Raw genomic sequence first — 27,141 nt, 5'->3', positions numbered from 1 at the left:
CTGTAATTATAAGATATTAAAATTCATAAACTCTAAGTTAAAAAAAGTGAAGTTGAGCAAGCATTAATAATGTTTTAATTTACTGTAACATTTTGTAAAATCTAATAATGCATAGTTTTATTTTCAGTCCTCTTCTAAAGTTTGGGAATTCCCAAAAGTAAATCGAAAATTCATCGAAATTGTATACAAGATAAATCGATAGTAAAAGTCTTAAAGTTAAGTATGCTTTCAAGCTGAGACTACTAACATATATGTGTTATAGTAGTCTCAGTTTCAAGTTGCCATTTTAAAGTTAACAAAGATAAAGTTGTGGCATTAAGATAATTAGGACTTCATTGAATGCCTGTTTATCAGTATGAGTCACCAACATACAAAAACTAACGTAGTTTGTCAGTACCAATAACATACATTTACAAACTTTACATATCAAACAGCTTTTCCAACATAACAACTCACAGCGAAAACTGATCGTCATGAATGTCAATTGTTAATTTAGTAACATAAGATACTCTGAACATGATCGTATATCCCAAGTGGGAGTGCTCCGATATATAACGGAGGTGAAAAATACCTGTACAGAACAGATCATATACATTTATAAAATAATCACAACTTGCTTTATTCAAAAGATATGCAATATGTGAAAAAACATGATACTCAATTGATAATCTTCTCGATATAAAATGTACTTCGATGGGCGTAGGCGTAGTTGGCATTGTAAACGTTATCATTTTGAAGCATCCTTTTGTCATATATTATATTTTCCTAATTATCTTGTTAAACACGGGCTTTTCTATGTAGTACTTCCGCAATTTGCAAATCTACTGGAATTGTTACAATAAGCTACCATTTTCAACATAATTATACATAATATTTTAGCAGGTATATCATAGATTGGGCGTACGTATTATGGTACAAACATGTATAGCATTGTCCGTCTGTTTGGATTTCACACGTGGTACTGAGGCTACAAAATACTTAGGGCAAATATCTTGCAACTTTTACAAGTATTGAATAATTGAATTAGGAACAAAGTTACCTTTCAATTGATTCTTTAGATACGGGACTCAAAAGGACGATTTATTAAGTTTTTTCTCGCATCAAAAAATAACTTTTGTATGCTAGGATTGATTCCGTGAGTACTACCCAAGTCGGTTTACTTGAAATGCTATGATGCTTTTGTTAAGATTGGGGAAAGTAACATTCCTATCTATTTGAAAATGTTCTGGTTTATCGATCTAAGTTATTGGACTTTATACGGTAGATTTAAGGCAACTTTTCGCATGTCACACATTAACTGTAGCACATGTATATACAATGAACATGCCTTAAACTTATACTATTATATAGAGCTAGGACCTAACGCTAAATCCGATTAATCGTTCCAGAGTTATTGGACTTTAACCATCATGTTAATCTAAGGCAAGTCATCTCGTGTCGTACATGTATTTGACTATGTTACATCAATTTACTTCAAACTGTATAGTATTTAGAATGGCAAAAGTATGATCCTATTCCATTTTCAAAACTTTCCGATTGATCTGTACAGAGAAATATGCTGTTAACTGACACAGTAAGGGATTTTATATTCATCTACGAATATCGTTCTACAGGGCCATTTTAGTGACTTTCGATTTAATGTCGTTTCCAATAGTCCATTTTATTCATTCAACAATGTACTTGTATATACGACAATAACCGTTGGTCAGTACTTAGCCTCTTTAATCGCGATGTTTCATTAATTTTGGTCTTAGTTCCTGTCCATAGTAAATATACTACACCCCACCCCTTATAAACATATACTTCTTAATACTATACGACTAAAATGTCCGAAACGATTTAACAGATGAATTTAAAACACATTGACACAATAAAGATGTTGAAAGTTATCTAATATGGCTAAACAATAGTGCAATCTTTAATTGTAATTACATCTTTGTAATCATTTGTACTAAATTTAAATTAATTATTCTGACCGATATTATTCTTTCTGTAATGGGCGTCTTCATTTGACAATAAAATATTAGAACTTGAACTTGAATCTTCTCTTCTGCATTATAACTTTTATCAGAAAAGAAAATTACGGCGGAGTGTCTATTCGTCCGGCTAGCCAGACGAATAGTTAATAATCTCTATTTGTCCGGCCTTCCGTTTGCGGATGCGGCAAATCTTTATGTCAATAAAAGTGTCATGTGGCGCTGAAAGTGTCCCGGATGAGGTGTCGGATAACAAATGCGCGTATGAAATGGACGTTGTGAGACATGATTGAAGATAGTGATTTAAAGATGTCATAAAGAAAACAAGAGAGAATGTGATTTCCTTTAAAACAAATTTTTATATATTAGTGACTCCAGAACAACAGCGTATATAGTTTACATGTAAACTGAGAGGAATAAAGCCTGACATCAAACTGAAATTGCTGATTTACACCATGGAGGCAAAACGCATTTGAATAATGACTACATCAAATATGCTTGTATGCATTATTTTTAAGTTCTACTACAACGGAGATCTATGAACATGCACTGATAAACCTTGACTCAGAATAGGATACCATGGTTGGATAACTCCCATTTTTTATTCTGTTTAACTTAATGAACATCGTTTTCTATATTTTTCTATCGTAAAGACAATTATCTTACTTTGGAAAAAGGTTATACGTGCCTACTGTTTTCTCTTATTTCCTATGAGTTAAAAATTCCCAAACATTTTTAATTAAAAAATCGTGTCTGAAAATCATTCGATCCAAACTTCAAGGAAACAATAAATTCAGAATCTTCTTTTTGAACTTCATAGATGTCTATTGAAGCCAATGTTCAATCGTCAGGCTCTTTACCATACATGAAATTCATAAGTAGAGGTTGCACTTTGTAAATACAGCTGTTTCTCAAAACATGCCTCTTTTGGGGAGATTTAGAATATTCATAGAAAAATATTTTTGTTTACATACTGGTTCCCAGTTATGCTCTAGATGTGTTCCATCTCATAGAGACATAACTTGGGAATGTTACCAGTAAATAGACATGAGCATATTGTTTACATTGAAATCTGTGGTAACCCTTCATTCGAGATAGGGGTAGTTAAGAAAATTAGTGTTAGTTTAAACTCTGAAAAGTTCAGGGCATATAAACGTTGAAAATATGCCGCACAGCCCTATATTTTGACCTTTGAAAAAATTGTAGTGCATATGAACTTTCAATTCTAGGATAAGATTTTTTCAAAACTTCATAGTAAAAGTGGTACAGTTTTAGCCCTAAAAGGAGTTCCTATGGGAAATTGCATTGTCAATATTTACAGAAATGCAACCTAGAACAAATAAAAAGATGAGAGTCTTTTTTGCCCCTTCCCCAAACTCCTTTAGTATAAACAAAAATCTGAATAAAATGTATACTTTGTAATATATATATGCATTTGCATTTTGATTTGTTTTAGTGAATGAATGGAAATATGCACATTTTTTTTTAGTTAAGTTACTTATTCAAAGTGTATTTGCTGCATAGATGCTGATATACGATTTTATACAAATTTCCTCATAGCTACCCATCGTTTATTTATCTCCTTAAATCACAATGTTATATCTTCACCATAATATTTTTGGCCGGACAAATAGCAAATTACCGTAAAATGCTATTTGTCCGGCTTGCCGGATGAATAGACATTTTGATTATTTGTGCGGCTAGACGGACGAATAGCCACTAAATTATATGTACAGACCTACCACATTTTACTTTGACCTACATTAAGGCAAACACCTATATTCCAAATATATGCCATATCGGATAACTCGAAAAGTATAAAAAGTTTATAATTTAGTTCACCAGACACGCGTTTCGTCTACACATTAATCCAATTGCGCTCAAATCTCATTTTTGTTATTATTTGTACATTATATACGAGAAAAATCTGATAGGGTTGATTAATAAGTTTTATTTTTGTAAACAATGACTGCACTTATCGAAACAATGCAAAAAGAAATTGCTACTTTAATTTTCCTGATAAAAATCTGTATGCCATCAATATGAAATAGTTAAGGGTGATAAATCAGTTTTATTTTTGTAAAAGTGACTGGACGTCTCGAAACAATGAAAAAAGAAGTAAAAGAGAAATCTATGTAAAGACGGTTTAATTCGTGTTATCATGCCATTCTTTATAGTTGCATGAACAAAGGTAACGACCTGATTTATATTTGTGATTAACTCTAGACTACCTGCAGCAACCTTTCTTCCACCTTTAGGTGATAATTGTATACTGCACGAATACATTGAATGCACTGACATGTTGTATAATATTACATATACTTATAGAAGCTTTATAAAATTTACACGCTCCCTTATCATCAGAATTGATTTCTCCAACCTATATTGTGCTCTAAATATAAAATAAAATGTTTGGTATGCATATTGTCTGTAACCCAAGGATAAATTTTCCTCTTTACATTAAAGTATGTGTTAAATTATATCAATATATAACGAATTATTCATCAAACGGTTTTAAAGTATTTTCAAGATGCAAGACAACCTGTCACATTCACTAAGAGATTGACATGTATCTGACAATCAATAAAAAAGTGCATGAAATGCACAAAATCAAAATAAAAAATATCAAATGAAAAAACATATACTCAATCGCACTATCACATTTCCATGTTCAATGAACAACCAAATCTGTGTAAATGTAAAAACAATGTAATAATATGAACTTTTAAAAAAAAAAAAATTGCGTGATAAAAACAATAAAACAGGTACATGAAAACTTGCGAGGTTCTGATTGCGCAACAGAACAAGGAGTCAGTACCAGCAAAAATGAAGACCAGTCTGGATCATCAAATAATAAAGTTTCGTGTTGAAGAGAAGAGGTGGCCTTACACGTTTGTACAGACACAGGTATAAGAGGTACGCAAAGAACAATGTACTCGAGTTTGACAATTTGTGTAGATGAAGTGCGACGACATGGGATTCCCTATCCTTCGCCTTAAACTCATCTGGTGCACATCCGCTGCAACATTAACACCACTCTACACAGATATGAGGTTTTGATACCACACATGCTGCCCATAATGATCACCGTAGGCAAGTATGATAACACGAAAATACTCAGCCGCACACAGCTCGTGATACTGTTGACTTTCTAACCACGTTACAAAGGTCCCTTGGCAGTCCAATTATCAGACTGGTACTAATAATAGAACAATTGCGTGATACCTAAGATAATCGCATGCCTCGTCATCAAGCGCCGCTCACTAGACAAGAACTCCAGGTAGCAGGCTCTTGTGCAAGATTGGTGAGCATTTTATAAGACCGTATTCGTCGATTGATCAAGTCTTTGCCGAGAAGGATCCGTGCTGTGTTACAAGCTAGTGGAGTACACAACAGATATTGACTTGAAGTCGCGTCATTTAAATAAACTTTAAATTTTGAATCACTAATGTCATGCTTGCTTATTTCTGTATTTAAAACAATGCTAAAAATGTGAAGTACTTTTTTTTTCTTCTTTTGGGAGAGAAAACTTTTTAAAAAGGACGTGTTTGAAGTTGCTAATATCACTGACAACCGGATAAAGCATATCAATATATAAAAAGGAAGATGTGATATGATTGCCAATGAGACAATTCCCCACAAGAGACCAAATGGCACAGAAATTAACAACTTTAGGTCACCGTACGGCCTTCAACAGTGAGCAATGCCTATGTATATTAAATAAAATTTTAATAATTTCTAATGGCTATGCAAATATTTTTACATTTTTATTTGTGAAAAAATGCCTTTTGCATTTCAGTGCACTCATTTGCTATTCTTATTTATAATCATCCTTTTCGATTTTTTTTATTAAATGCAGTACATCAATGTTTGAAGGATGAATATCAGTTGCATGTATCATTAAATTATCTCTCACATAGGCATGTTATATAAAAACGTATCCTTGAGCAAGTCAAGTGTACCTCAGTGTATACAATACAACACGAAATACAAATAAATTAATACTGACAAAAACCAGAAGTAGAAATTCGTGGCTGACCTTAATTCTTTAATAGGGTTAACATGTGTACTCGGCAGTTTAAAAGTGTCATAAATATGGATATAATTCTCATGGCGTCAGTATTTGGACAGTTAGAAATCATTTCATTTTTGGTTGATAAAGATTTGTGAATTTTAACGCGCCGATTGTCAATACAATTGATTTTTTGTGTATGTTTGTGTCTGTATGGCATGAACATGTATGACTATACAGACTGTGAATTGTAACGCCGATTGTCACTACATTTATTTCCCGTGTCAGAGGGAGATTTGAAGAATTGTTCACCAAAGAATATTAAAATTTCACGAGAGCTTTGCCAGAGGGAAATATGATTTTCGAGGGTGAGACAATCTTCATATCTCCCGAGACAAAGGGAAATGAATGATTTACTCCACTGATTATGCTTTGTTTACTATCAATACATTAAATATTAATGTGCATACATTTTTTCCTTATCCGCTTGCTTTTATAAGTTAAACACGACATACCCATTGATTAACAATACATATCAAAACTTAATTATTAGTCTTTTTCTTTATCGTCAGAAATAAATTTGAACATGAAAATGATTTTTGCTATCGCTATTTTAAGAAAAATAAGAAGTTCAACACGTTATATGTACATTAACCGCGAGAAACGTCGCACGATGTAATCCCGACATTTCAGAGGGGAATATGATCCTCAGAATGGAATATGAAGATTTGTTCAATGATACTAGGGATTGTCTCAACCAATCAAATATTGATTAAACTAACAATATGTTTAACAGTCGAATAAAATTGATTGTCTATTTGTGTCGGTATAACATGTACATGTATGACTATGCAGTCTTATTTGATCTGATCAGCGTCACTTTGTAGGGAAAACTATCGTTTTTAAAGAGTAACCCGAGCAACAAATATTACGCCGAATCCGGACAATAAGTGGTCATTTGTTTATTTTAAAATCTGACCACAGCCAATATACCCGTGTTCCATAATGGCAGAGACACCCGTCTGTTTCTAATCTACCGACTTTTAATAAGTTTATTACTTTGACCTAGTGACCTGTTTTACCTAAGATACATTAGCCAACATAAATTACACGTCAAACAATAAAAGAAAAATAAAACCAAATTAGAGCACTTATTCTTATATTATTTCTAAACTTCTCATTTATGCCTATAGAGAAAGTTTACTTGTGCTTATACTTTTTTCTTTCATATGCATTTACCATTTGTCAATGCTAAAAAAAAACCCAATATGATCAATAATATAAATGACCAAAGCAAAATGATGGGACATCAACATCGATGAATACTAATTTAAAGAACCCACGAATTGACTTGGATATTATAATAGCATTAATAATATATGGTTATCAATAGACTGTCCTGTGCGACAGCTAAACCCTTGCTAAACAGTTAACGATAATGAGAACTAGCAACGATTCGTACAGAGGTCCATAGATGGGTAGATCCAATGCTTAATGTCGGACCCATTTCAAACTCACCCTTTATCCAAAGACCAGACCAACTTACCGTGTAGATCTTTACACGTCCAGTGGCAAATATTTCATGTGTTTTTTGCCTGAGAACAAATTAATTAACATACAGTATTTCGACAATAAATGCATGAAATATTTGTAACTGAACATGTAAAAGAAACAACCAAACAATCATATTAAACATATCACAAATAAAGAACGATCTACAGTTACTGATATAACAAAATACAAGCTACTTTATACATTACTGTTTTGTTCAATGCATGAGATATTTGCCACTGGACATTATATAGAAACAATCAATTAATCAAATACGCATATCACAAACAGCAAACGATCCCTCTTAAAACAAAATACAAGCTACTATATATACAGTACTGTTTTTACTGTCACCATTAATGATTATCATACCAGGAAATGTGACCGATTGAAACCGAGACATTATTTGCTAATGCCAATAATAGCATAGATTTCACTTTACTTAAACTGGCGACCCGTTATTACATGACTGCATAATCCCAATAGAGAATAAGGCAGATATTCATCAATATCCTAATCTGATAACTCTATATCCATACCCAGAAATAAACGTAGCCAATTAATTGTAATTCTATTGGTTAACCTGTCTGGTAGCTGGTAAAAATCTGCAGACAAGTTGAATAATTGCGAGTCATAATGTGACAATTATTAAATCTTTCTTTTGTTTCCCTGTATCGTTTACAAACAAAACCCGATTTGAGTCAATAATAGATATAATTAGCATGCCAAAGAAGATGAGGATACAAAAGTTCGTCAACCTTTTTATATCTTATTTCAATCGCACCGTATCAGAGTTTTAAACGACCGTGTCTCATTGAACTCGAATAGTATATAATTAAAATACAAGAAATAACACGATATTTTACAAAAATACTCTAGCATAAAAGTTTATATGTTAAAATAGCCTTTCAGATATAAATATGTAGATCTGTATCATGGCTCTATTGGCTACGACTGCTGAAGCTGTACATGTATGGCAGCTGACTATGCGATACTATTTAATAAATAAAAGTATTACACTGATTACCGGTTCACTTATTGTAAAGCCCAATAAAGTAAAACAGACACATACTAAAATCAAAACCCTCAGATTAGTACATGAGTAACAAGTTCCACCTTCACATTAAAACCAATTATATTTTAAGATACGATGTCTTCACGCCGAAACTACAAAAGGTCATACGGATACCTCTTGATGCCTTTTCTTTTATTTTGTGAATATAAAAAAAGAAGATATAGTATGATTGCCAAATGAGACAACTCTCCACGAGAGACGAAATGACACAGAAATATGGGTTATCGTACAGCCTTCAACAATGAAAAAAGCTCATAACGCATCGTCAGCTATAAAAGGCCCCGAAATGACAAATGTAAAACAATTCAAACGAGAAAACTAACGGCGTAACATATGTACAAAAAATGAACGATAAACTTATATATGTAACACATCAACAAACAACTACCACTGAATTGCAGGCTCTTGAAGTTTAGTTTTCTTTTTCATTGACCTTTAACCCCTTTCTAAACTTATTTATGAACAGTGAATGTAGATACACCTGGGAAATACAGATAAGGAACTGAAATGACAACAATTAAAGCGATACCTTTGTAAATTTTGTATTTTAAATTAATATGATTTATAGGTTGGTAAACAATTGAAACAGATCAAGCCTCTGAAGTCCGAGTCCAAAAGCGGATAAATAGAACTTGATTTTTGGTCACGTTTTCTCATTTTTATTCGATAACTCGTTCTTGAAGTGTTGTATTATTGTCATGTTTTATTTAAGCTAAAGAATGATCAAATCTTAATATTAGTATGTCAATGCCAATGCCAACCAGTTCGTTTTTTTAATGCGTCGATATGTGACCCAGTTTACACACAAACCACTCAACGGACGTCACGATGGCTTAAACAAATAGATCAATAACATTTAAAGCTAAAAGTTATATGATATAATCAGGGTGTTCTTATAAAGGGTGTAATTATTTTATCGTAACACTGTGCTACAGAAAGAATTTGGCATACATTTTTCAAGGTCAATACATACTTACCTGCAAAAGAAATTTGAATGTCATACTATAAGTACCATCATCAATGATAGGCGGATACGAATAGAGAAATAGGGGTATATAAGACAATTTCAGATTGTCTCTTTAACAAAAGAAGTATTTGAAAGAACTTATTTGTCGATTAGTTTTGTTATACAAATTCTATATCTATTGTACTTGTTTTGCTATTGCAAGCGAAACATAAAAAACGTATATTGACCTATAATTTTTTGTTTAACGCCACAGGAAGTTATAACCGAGATAAGATCTTGAAGTCCGAGGATATGTTTTTAAGCTTAGGCCATAAGACTGATTGTATAAAAAAAAGTGTATGTTTACGTAATGAGGGTGAATTATTATTAGAGCCTATATGGTACCCGAACGTTGAGAAATAGTAAACCAGGTTACCTCTTCAAATGTTAATTTTATCCATAATACAAAAAGGATAATACAATTTGTTGCGATGTCACTATGACGTCATGATCATGTTGTAATTGACTTATTTGGCTTATAAAGCTATTGGTATAATCAATTTTTACCATACAGAACATTTAAAAGATCTTGTTTGAAAGATAAATTAAAGGGGCCAAAAATACGCCCTATACCGTCTCTTTTGAAAAAAAACCACCAATGCAAGATTGAGCACTCAGTAAAAGCATGTTTTCTAGCAATGCCGAACAGGATACATGAGATAAACAATGCTATGTGATCTAACTACTACCATATAAATAATTCTAAAAAAAACAAGCGAAATAAAATAAAAGCATATTTCAAACCATAAAAGGACTTGTTATTTACATTGTAACGACTTTTACAAAAACAAGTGCAATAAAAATATGCATATTTTTAGACGACTAAACGACTTTTTAAAAATGCTTACTCGATATAATCTGTATTACATTGAAAAAAAAAAACCAAACAGCTTCAGCATAATATCCTCTATAATACTATTGGAATATTTATCCAAGAAAGCGTTCAATATAGTAATATTCAGAATGAGAACATTGTCAATATAAAGTAAGGTTGTATAATCGAATTGGTTAAGAGAGAGCTACACGATATAAATGACACTAATAGAGTTCCGTGATAATGGCATGATCAAGTTATAGAACATTGTAGTTGTGTAATGATCAACAAAGGCCACAACTTTCTAAAAGTGCTGAAATTGCACTTAAGCTATGATCAAGTTATAGAACATTGTACTTGTGCACTGATCAACAAAGGCCACAACTTTCTAAAAGTGCTAAAATTGAACTTATTTTATTAAAAAATAAAGGCCACAACTTTCTAAAAGTGCTAACATTGGACTTGTGTAATAATCAACAGAGGCCACAACTTTCTAAAAGGGCTGACGTTGCACTTATATGAAATAAAAAGAAAAAGATACAACAGTTTAAGTAAAACATTCAATAAATAAGGACAGTAAATCAGGCTTAAAGATGGAAAATTGAAGTTTGCTTTCCGCCGCATTACAGCAAAAAGGCTACCTTGCGGCGTAAAATTGCCAATAAGACAACAATCAAGCAAAGTAAAAAGGACGCATGTTTCCTGCACTATAAAAAATAACTAAACGGCTTACCTGATGGTTCTGAGAAAACTAATGATATGTTGATGTTAGATGCAGTAGATGATGTTGGTTCTGTTGCAGCATTTGTTGTTGTCTCCCTCGGGTTGACAGTTGTGATGAGAGGTTTTCTGTCTATAGTTGTTTTGCATAACTGCTTCAAGTAACCACACATTCTCATTTTGATCTTTGTTTTAGCTATTTCCTCGTCTAATTGTCTTCCGAATGCTTTAAATGGACTAGATAGTTCATCGGTTGTTGAATTGGAATTTTTAGAGTTTTTGTTCATGGCTCTAAACCATGTTCGTGTTAAAGTACCTCCACGGATACAGGTAAAGTATATAAATAAACTGAACCATAGTTGTTTCATAATGTTATTACTACCACAGCGTTAGCAGATAGCTATATCCATCGACTGTAAAATACAATAACGGTATTAGTTTCTAGTATATGAAATCAGATCAATTTAACAACTGATAACTGTGTATTGAGTTTTCCCTCTTACATAAATACAAGAACAACTCGATTCCTCTCATCAATACCAGGACAACTATTCTCTCAGACACTGATGCTAAATTTTATATGATTCATTTACTATTCCATTCATGATTTTTTTTATTTTGAATGTCATTGTGACATAAAACTTTGGTAAAGGTTAACACACCTCCAATTCATTAACTCCAGCCCGTGCTGGTTATTCTCAGATACATTGAACAGACGGTAGCCAATGCGTTTTCCGATCGCTGACAAGACGCTTATACATTGGATGTTTCAACTGAATCTCCCACGCTGTTTACTTCATTGATAAAGTTGAGAATCAATACTATGTAAAACTACAATACACAGGAAACTACATGCGGTGTTTTATTTAAATATTAATTATATTCTAAGTCATTTACCTTACATCTGTTGTAGTATGAATGAAAATGATAAAAATGTGTTTTTTTCATTTTCCAGGTAGGTTTTTCTTATTTGAACTAGACACGTATATGCACATTACTTTTTAATCAATTGAAATGTAACATGAGTAAAGGCAGTAGATACCGGTAGTAACTTCAAATCAAAGGTAATACTAAATTATAAATAATATGCAACGAGATGTACTTTAAAAATTACAATTTGCAATTTCAACTGAGTCTCAAATCGCCAACAGCAAATTTCTAACTTTGAAGACCAGATAAATTAGCTTTGATCAACATTTTTGTTTTTAAACAATTTTGCTCAAGGACCAAAATTCCACTATATAACCTTGCAATATGATTAAATTACATAAAAGAAACAAATTATATACGACAGACTTATCAATCAAATGCAGTTATAATATTTTTGTTGAAAAATATTTAATTTACCAATTACGACCCTATTACATGTAATTCAAACAGTCTACACTCATCTAGCAGAATTACAACTGTCTGCATTACAGTACAGGTGTACTGTAAAAACAGTACATGGTTGAGTTCAATATAGTAGCAGCTACGTAGTGCTGCGTATAATTTGACTATTGAACGTGTAGCTATAGACTAGTTGCTACATAGATATTGATAGCAGCTACGTAGCTGCTACGATATTGAACTCAACCCAGGTGTACTGTAAAATCTCCTCACTTAAAGTAATTACTGATACTTTTCAAATTTAGAGTTTTTCACTTCCTAATTTTTATTTTCAATGAAGTTTATGAATACGTTTTTGTTTTTGTTTACTTTTACAAGAACGAATAATACGCTTAAAGCAGTCAGTTTGGTTGTATTCAGTAACAATAAGCAGTTAATCTTCGATGATACATGACATTGTATATTACTGTATTGAATTTGGACCCTACTGCGCGCAACCTATGATGTGACTTCAGTTTCGATACAGCATGTGCTCAGAATGTTTTGATTTTGAATATAAATCAGATTTATAAACAAAAGAGTGCCATTATGATTTTCGAAACTCGATAAAAAAGTAAATGTACATGTTTTTATGCATGTTGCTGTTAAATGCAATTTTGATACAGCATTGCATATTTGTTTCATATAAATTTGCATATAAAGATGTCAAAGAAACAAAAAATTAAATAAGTTGTATCAAAAAGATATCATAAAGCTGTATTATAACAAAATATTTCAGTTAATTTTTGTTAATAATATCGTTCTTATATATTTTTTATATAAATACTTAAAATTGGTTGTTCTATTGAAACCAAGGTATTGGGCTTATTTGAGGCAAACATTACTTCTTCATTTGTTTAGTAATAAGTCAAAATTACTGTAAAAACCTCAAAGTACCCAAATGAAGCTATGATACTATAAGCGTACGTAAAGATCGAATAAAAGTATAATTACAAAAATACTGAAATTCAAAACGGAAAGTCCCTAATCAAATTGCAATATCAAAGGCTCAACCACATCAATCGAATCATGGGACAACGACTGTCCTATTCCTGACTTGGTACAGACATTGAGTGACTTTTTCAAAATGGCAATAGTGTGAAATAGATAAAGGGGAAATCGTCCCTACCTTTTATCTCTGAAAACCAGTCTTTTGTTGCGTACAAGCCACTGTAGATATGAAATTCATAATATTTAAAAATAAACATAATGCGATCTCGAGTTAAGCTTTATGACCGACTTATCGTTTCTGACTTCTTTTGTTGATACTGACGTAATGGACACATCGGGTTTTAACGGGGATTTCCGGGTTGTCCTGGCGGACATTAGCCGCTTTCATGCGATAACTTTTAAAGAATCGTTTAAACAATCCTTATCAAATTTTATGGTATTGTTTCGTATTCCAACAAATTGAATTTAACTTCGATGTTGATAGTAATTCTTAAAAGATAAGCAGTTCAAAAGATTTATATATCCACATTTTAGAGAAGGAGTACGCAGCTTTACCTCTGTTAATTTGGCTTTTCGTCCTTTCCATGAATTTTTCCTCAAGCCTCACAATTCATTGTTTGTAAACTGATACTAATAAAGGAAATATCAAGAGGGAGCTATGTCGAACAGTTATTCGTGTTTTAGAACATTTAAACAACGTACAATACAAAGTCGACTACCAAAGGAAAAAAACCTTTGACTTGATAATAAACTTGGATAGATAATCTGTATGTTGGGTAAACATCAATTAAAGAGTTACATAGAGACACTAAAACCAAAATACTTCTAGATGGAAATATACAACGTTCACCAATATATGATAAAAACAATTATTAATATATTTCAAAAGTATAATCGAAGACTATGGACTCCCCTGTCACCTGGGGAAAACGGAAAAATAAAATAAATATATAACCAAAAAAATTAAGTATGTAAAACCAAGGATTTGTATAGTAAGACTATACAAATCCTTGGTAAAACAACAATGCTAAAATAGAAAAACACAAGTAAACCATTATAAACAATAATGTATCATAAAGTAGTTACTGAAAAGTTGGCCGATTGAAATCCGTCAGTCCTAAACTTTAATATTTTTTTTTGACATTTTGCACTTCAGCGTCACGACAACTATTTTAATTATCTCCCACGACAAAAAATTGTACGATCTGTTGTAACCGGGGTTAAGGAGAGAACATTCTGGTTTTAATATATATATTAGATCGGAAAACAGAAAAATGATATATGTATTATTATCAAACGTATTTAATTTGATTAATTTAACAGAAATCAAAGAAATATATAGTATTTTACATGAAACACAAAATATATACTGTTTTTATTTTTCTGTAGAAACCAACAATAATGACAATATAAGGGGTCATATAATAATTGAAGTCAGAAAATTCAGAGTGGCAAGTAAGAAATAAGTACTTTATATGACAAGATACTCTGCATGATACGCCCGATGTCTTGTGTGGAGGTTTTATGCAATAATCATAAATAGTTTCTGAGAAAGTTTTAAGCAATAACCATATATTGTTTTTGAACACGGTGGGACATTTGAAACCCCCCACCCTTTTTTTTTTTACAAAAAATTAAAAAATCACTAAAATAAAATTTTGAATCAAAACCAAAAAGTATACAGATCTTAAGATTAATATAACAAAGAAGTGTGTAAAGTTTTAAGCAATAATCATAAATTATTTTTGAGATACGGCACGACATGTAAAAAACCCTCCACTGTTTTACAAAATACTCAATAACTCAAAAATAAAATTTTGAATCATCACCAAAAAGTTAACAGATCTTTAGATTAACATAACAAAGAAATGTGTAGATTTTGAGCAATAATCATAAATTGTTTTTGAGATACGGCACAACATGTAAAAAAACCCTCCCCCTATTTTACAAAATACTCAATAACTCAAAAATAAAATTTTGAATCATCACCAAAAAGTATACAGATCTTAAGATTAATATAAAAAAGACATGTGAAAAGTTTTAAGCAATAATCATAAATAGTTTTTGAGATATAACGCGACATGTAAAAAAACCCTCCCCCTTTTTTACAAAATACTCAATAACTCAAAAATGAAATTTTAAATCATCACCAAAAAGTATACAGATATTAAGATTAATATCACTAAGAAGTGTTTAAAGTTTTAAGCCACAATCAATAATCGTTTTTTGAGATACGGTGCGAAATGTGAAAAAAAAAAAACACACGCCTGTTTTAGTTACAAAGTGCCGTAACTCAAAAAGTTTTAATCTTATTTTCACCAAAAAGCATACAGATCATTTGACCATCATAAGAAACAACTATATTGAGTTTCATGAAATTTGGATAAGTCGTTTTCAAGTTACGGTGCGACATGTTTACGCCGGACAGACAGACGGACAGACAGACGGACGGACGGACGGACTAACGGACGCACAGACCAGAAAACATAATGCCCCTCTACTATTGTAGGTGGAGCATAAAAATTACTAACAGGATCATATGTTTATTATAAAATTTCAATTCTTTTTTTTCTTTTTTTTTAATGAATTAACCTTAATCTATGGTACGGTTTAACCTTTATCTATGGTACGGTTTAACCTTTATCTATGGTACGGTTTTGAAAATTGTATTCACTGTGTTGACCAACTATCCTACACGTCTTGATTCATTCACATTATATATCACATTTCAAACGCACACTATCGGCTTGCGTTCTCAAAAATTCCAGATAAAATGTCGATGAACAGGAGTCAAAACATTTGACGTAGGTAGTTTGACATTCGAATTCAACTATAAGCTTAACAAATGTGATGACGCAAACTGAGTATTATTTTCCTGAGTATCAGTGTGTATACTTTCTATTTATCATTTCATGTGCTAATATACATGTATCACGTGCATGCAATATTATAATTTCAGTCGTGAAAGCGCATTTTTGTTTTTCTTATTAAAATTCAATATACGGCAGAAAGAGATTGACATGTGACTTTCAAACACGGTCATCATTACTAACGATATTCTGACCTCTAGCTGTTTCTCTTTTGTTTCTTTTTTGAGTCACTTTTCAAAAAAGCTAAGGATTGTCTTCCCAAGGAATAGGTTCGTTAACTTTGGAATTTATTTTACCTTTTAACTTTTTTCATTTGAGTGTCACTGATGCTTTTTTGTAGACTTAACTCACATCTTGTGTACATAATTTAATTCTGGTATCTTTTTATATCTACATAAAGTTTTATATAAATTGGTTATTTTAAAAGTGTGTTCAGGTATTCGTAAAACTTCAAAATAATAAAAGCTATTCTTCGGCAAAACCAAATTTCCATGTAGAATGTTTGAATTGATTTAAGTAAAATTTGAGATGTTTTATGAGACCAAAATAACTCTTCATATAAGGTCCCTATTAGTTGCATGCCACATGTTTCTCCGCATATGGAAATTGGAATTTAATTTATCTATACAACACCTATCATGCGTACAGACAGCTTCTATAACATGCAGTTGAGAATATGAAGGCATCCATACAGGTAAAAGAATAAAAGATCTGATAGATAAAATAAATATATCCAGAATTCCAGATTATAAAGCAAACTTAGTTCATAAAAGATTGCGATTGGTTTGTGCAATTTGCATAAGTCATTTGGTTTCTAGAAATTGGGGATTTGCAAAAGGGTTATCATCGGAAAAATTGTGTAAATTGCCAAGTAATGAATAAAATAGTCGAACTTTAAAATGTATATTCATATAGTAGCTGTAAATATACACTTTCAACTGACTTCTATTCAAGGTCAATTATTTCAAATCAAAGCAAACACAAATTCAGCAACAATCTTTTGGTGACCAGTCATTGGTCTTAGGTTCATGTATTGCTTTTCTTTTTTTAAAGGAAACAAGTTGTGTATGTAGTTGTGATGGGGTATCTAGTCACTTTCTGCTGTATTAATTGACAAATAAAGGCAACAGTAGTATACCGCTGTTCAAAAGTCATGAATCGATTGAGAGAAAACTAAAATCAAGGAAAACACATAAACTATAAGAGGCAAACAACGAAACAACAGAAACACTGTAGTACAACACAAAACAAACGGCAATGCAACATACACAGAAACGAACAATTAGATAACAAATGACATATTCCTGACTTGATACAGCCCAAGACATATAAGTCTCGAGCTAGAGGATAGTGACGGCACTGACGGGAGTCATTACAGAAGCCAAAGCTGCATGTATATAATTAAATTAAGATGCAAATAGGGGTTTTCAACGTATATGCAAAGGGGTGTTTAAGTTCGACAATCTTTCGATTATCAATAACTTTTCACCACACCTATGTACATACATGTAACATACCTTTTTGTTTTGAATAATTATGCCAAATTCCATACCTGAACTACAGGGCGTTTTAAGATAGAGAACGGAAATGTTTTTGAACATATGCACATGGGTGGCGAAGTTGAAATTTGAGTTTCTGATCATGACTTTCTTTCAATATTGCTTTATATTTTAAAAAAATATGGTTAATTAAATGAGCAAATATCCGACAACTAGTTTTACATTTGTTTAAATTTCGTTCCATATATCTTGTTTAAAAATAAAAAAAATACCTCTACGGAAATGAATTTTCACTTGCAAATTAAAGCATCCAATAAACTCATCTATAAGCTAACAAATAGTGCTCGTTGGTTGAATTGAAATGAATGCTTTTAAGGTAGGGTTATGTATTTTTTTATACGCATTTTATTTACTGCCTGTCCTCCATATATACAATTTAAATATTGTGGTTTCGTACAATAGTACAATAGTAATTAATAATGTGTTCCGGCACTTTTAAGGTTTCGTAAGTAAAATACTCACATTGTTGAAACAATGATATACTAGTAGTTGAACTCTATACATTGAATTCATTTATAAATTATATGAAAAATGACATGATAAGTACAATTTGCTTATGTAAAATAAACTTTCCTGGTGTCCCTCGACAGTAACTTGCACCTGTTCGTTTAAAATAACACAAACATTAATTAAAAATGACAAGTGTGAATGGTCAATAAGTGCACAAAAATCCGCCTGCATTCATATATTTGACCTTAAGAGGACGCATCACAATTCTATCAACGAGGTGGTCCAGTTCTGATAACCTGCACTTGAAGTCAAATATATTGTGGAATCTGAAGGGATTCGGTAAACTTTACAATATCCCCATATGGTATTTACTTTCTCGTTTGATAGAATTACATAAATATATGTAAGTTAAAGTGGACCAACGTTTATCGAAGTCCTTAAGAACACACTTAACAACTCTGATCATCACCTAATAAAAAGACGTCTGCACGACCTTTGATATGCTGATTTAACGAAACAGTGTACTATGTAAACTATAATGATATTGCAAACTATATTTTATTGTATTACAAATATTCTGATTGAAATACAATCTAACATTCTACAAAAGGAAACTGTTCCAATCCATAAAAATGCTTATTCACTTTGTTCTATTAAAAACCTATAATAGGTCAACCATGTCCTTTTTCCTATTCATTTGGATATAATAAGTTAGAGATCTGTTAAGACGTTGCAATCAAATGTGTTCATTATACAGTTCTAAAATAAATGGAAAATCGCTTTAATCGACAGAAGCAATACATTTAGTATCCATATAAAATATCCGACCTTGTTTAATTCTGCAATTCAAAGTGCACAACTCTAATATGGCACATGGTAGATCCTGTATATATCATGATGTTTATAAATACAAAAGGTTCCACTCCAAAGTGAAATAAGCGTAACAAATCAAACCTATCAAAATTTAAATCAAACTTTTCCTAATTAATTTTATTAATTTTATTTTCCTGTATTTTATTTCACGCTGTAAAAATGTAAGGATCACACTCAAAATGCATACTTATTATGAGTAATCATGATCTGGCAACCAACAAGAAAACGGTGTTGTGACACTTCTACAAGCGTTCGTATATGAGTAAATCATACATGGTTACAGACAAAAACAAGAATGTGTCCAAAGTACACGGATGCCCCACTCGCACTATTATTTTCCATGTTCAATGGACCATGAAATTGGATAAAAAATATAATTTGAAAGATAATATCATAGAGAACATGTGTACTAAGTTTCAAGTTGATTGGACTTCAACTTCATCAAACACTACCTTGACCAAAAACTTTAACCTGAAACATCCACTGTCATTTTCTATGTTCAGTGGACCATGAAATTGGGGTCAAAAGTTTAATTTGGCTTTAAAATTAGAAAGATCATATCATAAGGAACATGTGTACTAAGTTTCAAGTTGATTGGACTTCAACTTCATCAAAAACTACCTTGACCAAAAACTTTAACCTGAAGCGGGACAGACGGATGAACGGATGAACAGACAGACAGACAGACAGACGGACGAACGGACGCACAGACCAGAAAACATAATGCCCCTCTACTATCATAGGTGGGACAATCGAAATTATCTCTTTTTCATAGTATATAGAAACAAGAAACAAGCATGTGTTCATAATACTAAATTAGTACACGAAAGCCCCTCGCAAGTTATAAACAACAAAAAAAGAAAAAAAAAAAAAAAAAACACACACAAGAGATATTCTTATTTAAAGTCAATATAACGATGGTCAAATACATATACCTCTAAAGTCTAGGTTTAAAACAGTTTACTGATTTTAACATCAAGTCAACATGTAAGCATCCAAGACAGGACAGGAGCATGACAAAACCAGTAATATTGAGAAACTTGATCTTTGACAGATAAACTGTGATAGGGAGTGTTCTAATGGTTATTGAATTTTCATGGTGGCCTTGTAACATATAAAGTTATTTCAATCGTTCCTTCTTATAACCGCATACCTGACGTGTATTTGAACATAAATGAAACATCTGCTATTCAAATCTTTATTTGTACCAGTCCTTGCTCATACCATTAGCAGAGACACAAAAGAAAACAAAACGCAACAGGACTAAGGAGTTGTACGGAAGCGTATTAGCGCCACACATTTTTTTTTTTATTTTTCTTCCTATGTTTGCGTTATAACGCAAACCTTTGCGATATAACGCAAACCTTTGCGATATAACGCAAACCTTTGCGTTATAACGCAAACATTTGTTTTATCTTATTTCTTATTTAAGATTCAAAGGAAACAGTAGTTGTTAATGGAGGAGGCTGGATATAATAAAATTTATCACCTTTGTAGTAATTGCAAAGTAAACTGCTTGAATAATTAGATCATATCAATGACTAATAATGAGCATAATAATATAAGAAGATGTGGTATGAGTGCCAATAAGAAAACTCTCCATCTAAGTCACTATTCGTAAAAGTAAACCTTCATAGGCCGAATTACGGTCTTCAACACGGAGCATTGGCTCACACTAAACAACAAACTATAAAGGTCCCCAAAAACGATATCCAAGTTACTACTAGTATATATATTACAAAGAAAATTGAGTAAATTGAGGTTATACCTAAGAAAAAAATCAACCCTGCTAATATAGCTATAACCGAATATAAATATACTTCCAAAGTAAGCTCTCGTTTGAGAACTGTGTAAAGTAGGTTACATTCAAACAAGCTACCCTTTGGCAATAAATGTATAGAATGAAGATGTTTTATTAATAAAATTATGTTCTCTCTATTCAAATTGCTACCCAAGCATCTTAAAAATATTTCATTATATTGAAATGAAAATTCAATGACTTTCTATCAAAGAATCTTGATCATATTCTGAGATTTAAAAAAAATGTTTCCTTATTAATAATTCATTTTAAAGCAGAAAGATCATTTTGTCTATTTGACTTGGAGGTTTCACAATTGTATGACATTATTTTTGATCTTTCAATTTTAATATGACTATATACTATATCTATTTTCTTGTTAAATTATATACTTTTCTGATGCACAAATCAGTCTTAATTTATGTATAATTGCACTTCAATTATTCCATTATTCCTATGCATATTTATTATAATGATTTGGCCTTGTATGTATGTTTCTTTTTTTATCTACTAGTAAATCACATCCGAAATGAATGACAGACGGACATATATACAAAACTTCATGAATAATTGAAATAAAGATGTTTGCGTTGTAACGCAAAGGTTTGCGTTATATCGCAAAGGTTTGCGTTATAACGCAAAGGTTTGCGTTATAACGCAAAGGTTTGCGTTATAACGCAAACATAGGAAGACAAATAAAAAAAATAAAATGTGTGGCGCTAATACGCTTCCGTAGAGTTGTATATTAATACTCACGGATGGAAATTTGACAACAGATTTGTCTTTTTTTTCTTGTAGTTCTCAGTTGTCCTTAACTATTGCTTGATGAGTTTTTAACCCAGAGATCAATCTAAATATTAGTCAATATACTTTATTTCTCAAGTTTACATGGACATGAGATGGGGTTAAGGTACTCAATGGAAACGGACAGTTCAGTGAAAAGCCATCAGCAATTTATGAAAGAGGCGTAAAAGGATTTTGCTATTAAAATTTCTGGTCTTGTGTTAAAGAAGGCTGGGCTGATATGGAATATTGACGCATTCGTGTTCCGTGAGAGCATCATATGCTAACAGCTGAGAATTTTTTGTAGACATGGAATATCATTGATTTGTTTATTTTCTGTGAAGGATGTATTTTATAAAGGCTTTATTTTGCCTACTTTTGTCAGTGAAATTTTTATTTTTTATTCAGATTTTTATTCATTTCAATTGGAAGATCATTTAATACAAAATCTAAAAGAGTTTGTTTACGAACCATCTTGTAATAAAAACTGTGTTGACGTAATTGAAAAGGTTCTTCTGCGTATTGTTTTAAAAATTTATAGATTTAAAATGTTCATAGATTTAGATCAATTTCAACATGTTTATAGATCCTTTAAAATTGAGCATATACAAGAACCATCTAATAAAATTACTAGAATGTTTGCATATCTGAACAGCACCTCTCATGTGAATATTAGTTTGCTGCTTGCAAATGCTCAACATTTCCGAATAACAAATATGTGTCAAATTATGAAATTATGTCAATTAAAAATCATAGGCAGCGGTAGTCTCCGATGTTAAAATATCGGAAATCCTTAAGTATTTATAAATAAGGATACAAAGCCAAAACTTATGAATTGGATGAATTGTAAACGGAGAGAGACTGGTTGTGTCGATAAGGCAAGAGTCTCCTGCTATGAAAAAAAATCTATTTATAGGATTGTGTGCGTCAGAAACGCTTTTCTAGGTTTACATTCATCAAGAACGTTCACACCAAAAACATAAGTATCGAGTTGAGAAATGTTAATGCCTAACGATAGGGCAAAGGATATGTTACTACTGGGAACGGGAAAGTTGTAAGATGACAAGCTGACATTGTTACGTATGTAATAATTCTTGTTTGTAGTCTTCCATCTATGTATATAATTATGAAGAAAAAAATAAAATCACAAAAGTATTGAACTCCGAGGAAAATTCAAAACGGAAAGTCTAAAATCAAAATCTCAAACACATCAAACAAATGGTTATCATATTACTGACTATGTACAGGCATTTTCTTATGTAGAAAATGGTAGATTAAACCTGAATCAAGATATAGAACAGACCTTAATGACCTTAATTTTTCGGTAGTGTCGTTAGTTTCAAGTTCACTAGGATATATGAGAAACAAGCACATGCTGATATGCATGTTATTGAATGACAGGAAATTATCAATATATCTACAAGTTAAATCGTAGAACTTTGCAAAAGGCCTTTCTTTTTGTCTTTGAAAAAGTTTGGCCTTAATTCTCTTTCAGACGTTGACCAGTAGCTGTACGGATGCACAGCTAATACCAACTACACTAAAAAGTATTGTCGATCATACAAGCATTCTAATGATTTCGATTTTGGTTTTCTTTCTGTTAGGATATGTGGTTTCTGTACCATGTATGATTTTAAAATACTTTCTACGATTACCATTTTTGAAGAAAAGAACGATTTAATAAGAAAATGTGGTAGATTTTTCATTAGTCCGATAATGAAAGACAACAACCTAATTAATAATAAATTGTCGACAAAAAGAAAAACAATTCGAATAAAAAAATAAACGGAATAAACAAAAATTGGGAAACATGAACCCAACATAAACTTTGTCTTCCAGCAAATGACAGTGCAAACGTTTTTTTTTAAAGAGGGGTAATAAGCTCATCATAGATGCCAGGATTGAAATTTTATATTTGCGCTTGACGCGCGTTTTGTCTACAAAAGACTCACAAGTGACGCTCGAATCAAAAGCATACTTTGCAACATTTGTTTACAGATGTGGAAATCTGGTAAACCGATAAAGACAATATAAGGTAATAAAAGTAATAAACACAAGTTGGGGAATTGCATGAACTCAGCAAGGAGAGTTAATAGGTACATCAACAGAGTGAGCATCTCCTGCTATTCATACCTCACACGTCATGTCAAAATGACTCAATCTGGAGAAGGACAGACTCAATAATATAACAGAGCAGATGACGTTCTGGTTAAAAATGTCACTTCTGAGTTAAAGGTAAGCAAATAAGTATAACAAAAATACTTCAAAGCAAATCAAAACAAGAAAGTCCATAAAAACTGACCATCAAACTCCATCAATCAACGGAAAAGTGGAAAACAACTCCATCAATCAACGGAAAAGTGGAAACTCCATCAATCAGCGGCAAAGTGGAAACTCCATCAATCAACGGAAAAGTGGAAAACAACTGCTATCTGACGGAAAACAACTTCTATCTGACTGCTATATTCCTTATTTTGCAACAGACACATTGCATCGGTCAACTAATTCGTGATGGTGACAAAAACATTTTTATTAATTACCATTTCCGTATATTTCCGAGTTAAATTGGCTGGAAAATTTTACGTAAAGATCATGCAACTGCATATTTTTTTAATTTTTTTTTATATTGTACCATTTAACTTCAACGCGAACATATTCTTTAGTTTTTGATGCTATCAATCAAAATATTAAAAAAAAACACAATTCAAAGTATGGGAAAAATCTGGATTCAGAATACTTGGGTTTTTTATTAGAAGGGTATCAAATCATTTAATCAAAACCGGCGAAGACCACTCAGCAAAAAATCTTCATGATTTTTGAGATCTTATTGTGTAATAATTACATTAGATGTATGTTTCATTATAATGCGATCTTATGATTGGCTAACTGCACTCTCGTTATTCCTTAATCAACTTCATTACACAATTAAATTTATCGTTCATGATGACACAAGGTCCCACAATAGAGTGCAAGGTAAAGTAAACAAAATCTTGATAAAATCGAGTTTTCATGATCCCAGCTAAAAAATGTAATTATAAGTATTGAATGCTTCTTTTGTAACTTCATAGGAACGAAAAAGCGATGACCGTGCGCACATTTTTAGAATGAAGCGCTTCATACAAAATGTAATTCGGTCAAGGCTTTTACACCCCAATGAAGTAACAAAAAGAAGCATTTAATTTTTAACTACTTATCAAATAACGTTGGACTTGCAGATCGTATTTTACCTATACATGATATATGTTCATTTCCGGAAATAGTTAAATACATGAAGTAAACACTTTCCACAAGTTATATGTGTCAATTAAGTTTATATCTTTGGGATTACATTATTATAAAACGTGCATATAATGTATCAGTTATGCGTCACATTATTTAGATTATGGAAAAGAGATTGAATATTTTTTAAAGATAAAAATAGACTAAAAACATAAGGTGTTTGTTTCCAATCTTAAAAGACAAGTTGTAGTATTTTTCTTATAAAGATGCGTAAAAAAACTATTTCAAGATAACATTTTATATTTTAAGTTGATAATTCGTATCAGTAACAGAACTTGTTAAGCTTCCCAACAACACTATTGAAATGTGTTTTCAAAACGTTGTTAAAACGTTTATATATTTATTGATAAAGTAAGATTAGGGTTTGCACAAACGTAACTGACCAAATAAAAAACTCCTCGCTTTTATGCACTCTTGACAGCGGAAGCTTTTAATTAACGACAACCATTCAACAGATATATTTTTTTTAAATAAAAGACGCCCTTTTCTAACAAGTGACGTCACAATCGATTAGCTTCTCTAGAAATCCATTTTTAAAGATATAAGTTTTCTATTTTAATCACTTAGGTTAACACTCTTGTAATGTAAACAAGCTAGTACCAATTTACAAATGCTAAACGGATCATTTTCAAGTACTTTAATAGATTAAATACAGGTCCTAGAGAAAATATATATATACTTTTATGTGTCTGTAGGTAAACTAATTGTATATTGACTATATTTTAAGCATGGGGTGAAGAGATGGGGTGAGGCAAACGGATGCTTTTATTTAACAATATTAACAAAGGCATCTATACGTATATTAAATAAACAAAATGTGTGGTTGTAATTCATTTTCTGAAATAAGAACTGATTCTGCAAATTGAAAGTCATGTCTGTTTATTGTCAATGCATATAGGTAAATGCACTAGCTCCACATTTCATTATTTTCACACAGGTATATTTCTACGTTATGATGATAAAAAACAATACAATTTAGGGAATGCTTACCTTTTCTTAACATCTCTTGGACTTCTATTGTTTTGGAAATACTGTTCTTTACATCAATTAATACATGTCAAGAAGTATCATGTTTTGTGGTTGAAGGTTAACATTTAATCCTGTAAAATTTAATTTTGATATTATGACTGTCAAACTATTTAAAGCATACATATGCAAAAACAAAGCACTGACATATCTTTTTATTTCACTTTCCATGTTTACATGATCACTTAGAACAATAACAAACAAAACATTTATATACATAAGTGGTGTAAGTGGTATGAATATCTTTGTTACTATTTTCACTGACTAAAATTAAAAGATTAAAAACTAAATATATGGAGTTAAGTTTAACATTTACCTTATTGGTATGTACTAGTCTGTACTAGTAGTAAAACTCGAGTCTTGTCATTTAAATGAAAATTTTGAACAATTAAAGTTTTGTCTAAATTATTGGTTTCATCAATTGACATACACAGTGGTAATGAGATGATTAATAGTGTGATGCGTGTTTGTCAGTGGCTCGAGTCATAAACATACACCTTTTAAATACACATGTACAAAGTTTCATTTTATTGTGTTAAAAACCTTTGCATCTTACTAACGCGAAAAAGGCACTTTAAAAGTTATCCTAAGAGTCTTTAGTAATGAAAGTGGAATAAAGACTTTCAAGCTTTCTCATAAACAAATAAAGTTTATTGGTATATTATGTAGAATATCTGCAAATCTTTGACAAATATGTGCAATTTATTGAAGCAGGATCTGCTAATCATTCCGGAGCACCGGAGTTAACCCCAAGTTTTTGGTGGGGTCAGTGTTGCATGGTTTTTATATTTCTATGTTTTGTTTTGTTTAAAATTATTTGTCTGTTTGTCATTTTCTTTTTTAGCCGAGTCGTTGTCAGTTTATTTTCGATTTATTTTGATTTTGAATGTTCCTGTAGTATTTTTTGCGCCTTTCCTTTTTTTTTTATTTTTTTTTTTTTTTATTAAAGATGATTGAAATTTATGTAAAATAAACCCATTGAAACGAGTATTTTGACCAGCCAAAGTTTCTGGTACAAGAGAGGCAAAAG

The 27,141-nt window shown here is 31.5% G+C and overlaps 1 protein-coding gene across 2 annotated transcripts in view; it reads right to left on the bottom strand.

Annotated features, from left to right (window-relative positions):
• The window catches only part of LOC143062860 (uncharacterized), a 47,249-nt gene that overhangs the window by 5,549 nt on the left and 14,559 nt on the right, over window positions 1-27,141 (bottom strand). For both annotated transcript variants that reach the window (XM_076234677.1, XM_076234676.1), the window contains 2 exons: window positions 26,076-26,185; window positions 11,168-11,567 (listed from right to left, as the gene is read on the bottom strand). In XM_076234677.1, coding sequence (XP_076090792.1) covers window positions 11,168-11,522 — 355 coding nt within the window. In that variant the 5' untranslated portion in view covers window positions 11,523-11,567; window positions 26,076-26,185. The remainder of the gene's footprint in view (window positions 1-11,167; window positions 11,568-26,075; window positions 26,186-27,141) is intronic.

This window comes from Mytilus galloprovincialis, chromosome 2, assembly GCF_965363235.1.
Source record: "Mytilus galloprovincialis chromosome 2, xbMytGall1.hap1.1, whole genome shotgun sequence".
Lineage (NCBI taxonomy): Eukaryota > Metazoa > Mollusca > Bivalvia > Mytilida > Mytilidae > Mytilus > Mytilus galloprovincialis.
The sequence above is the reverse complement of the archived record's forward strand: the minus strand, read 5'-3'. Positions and strand labels throughout refer to the sequence as shown.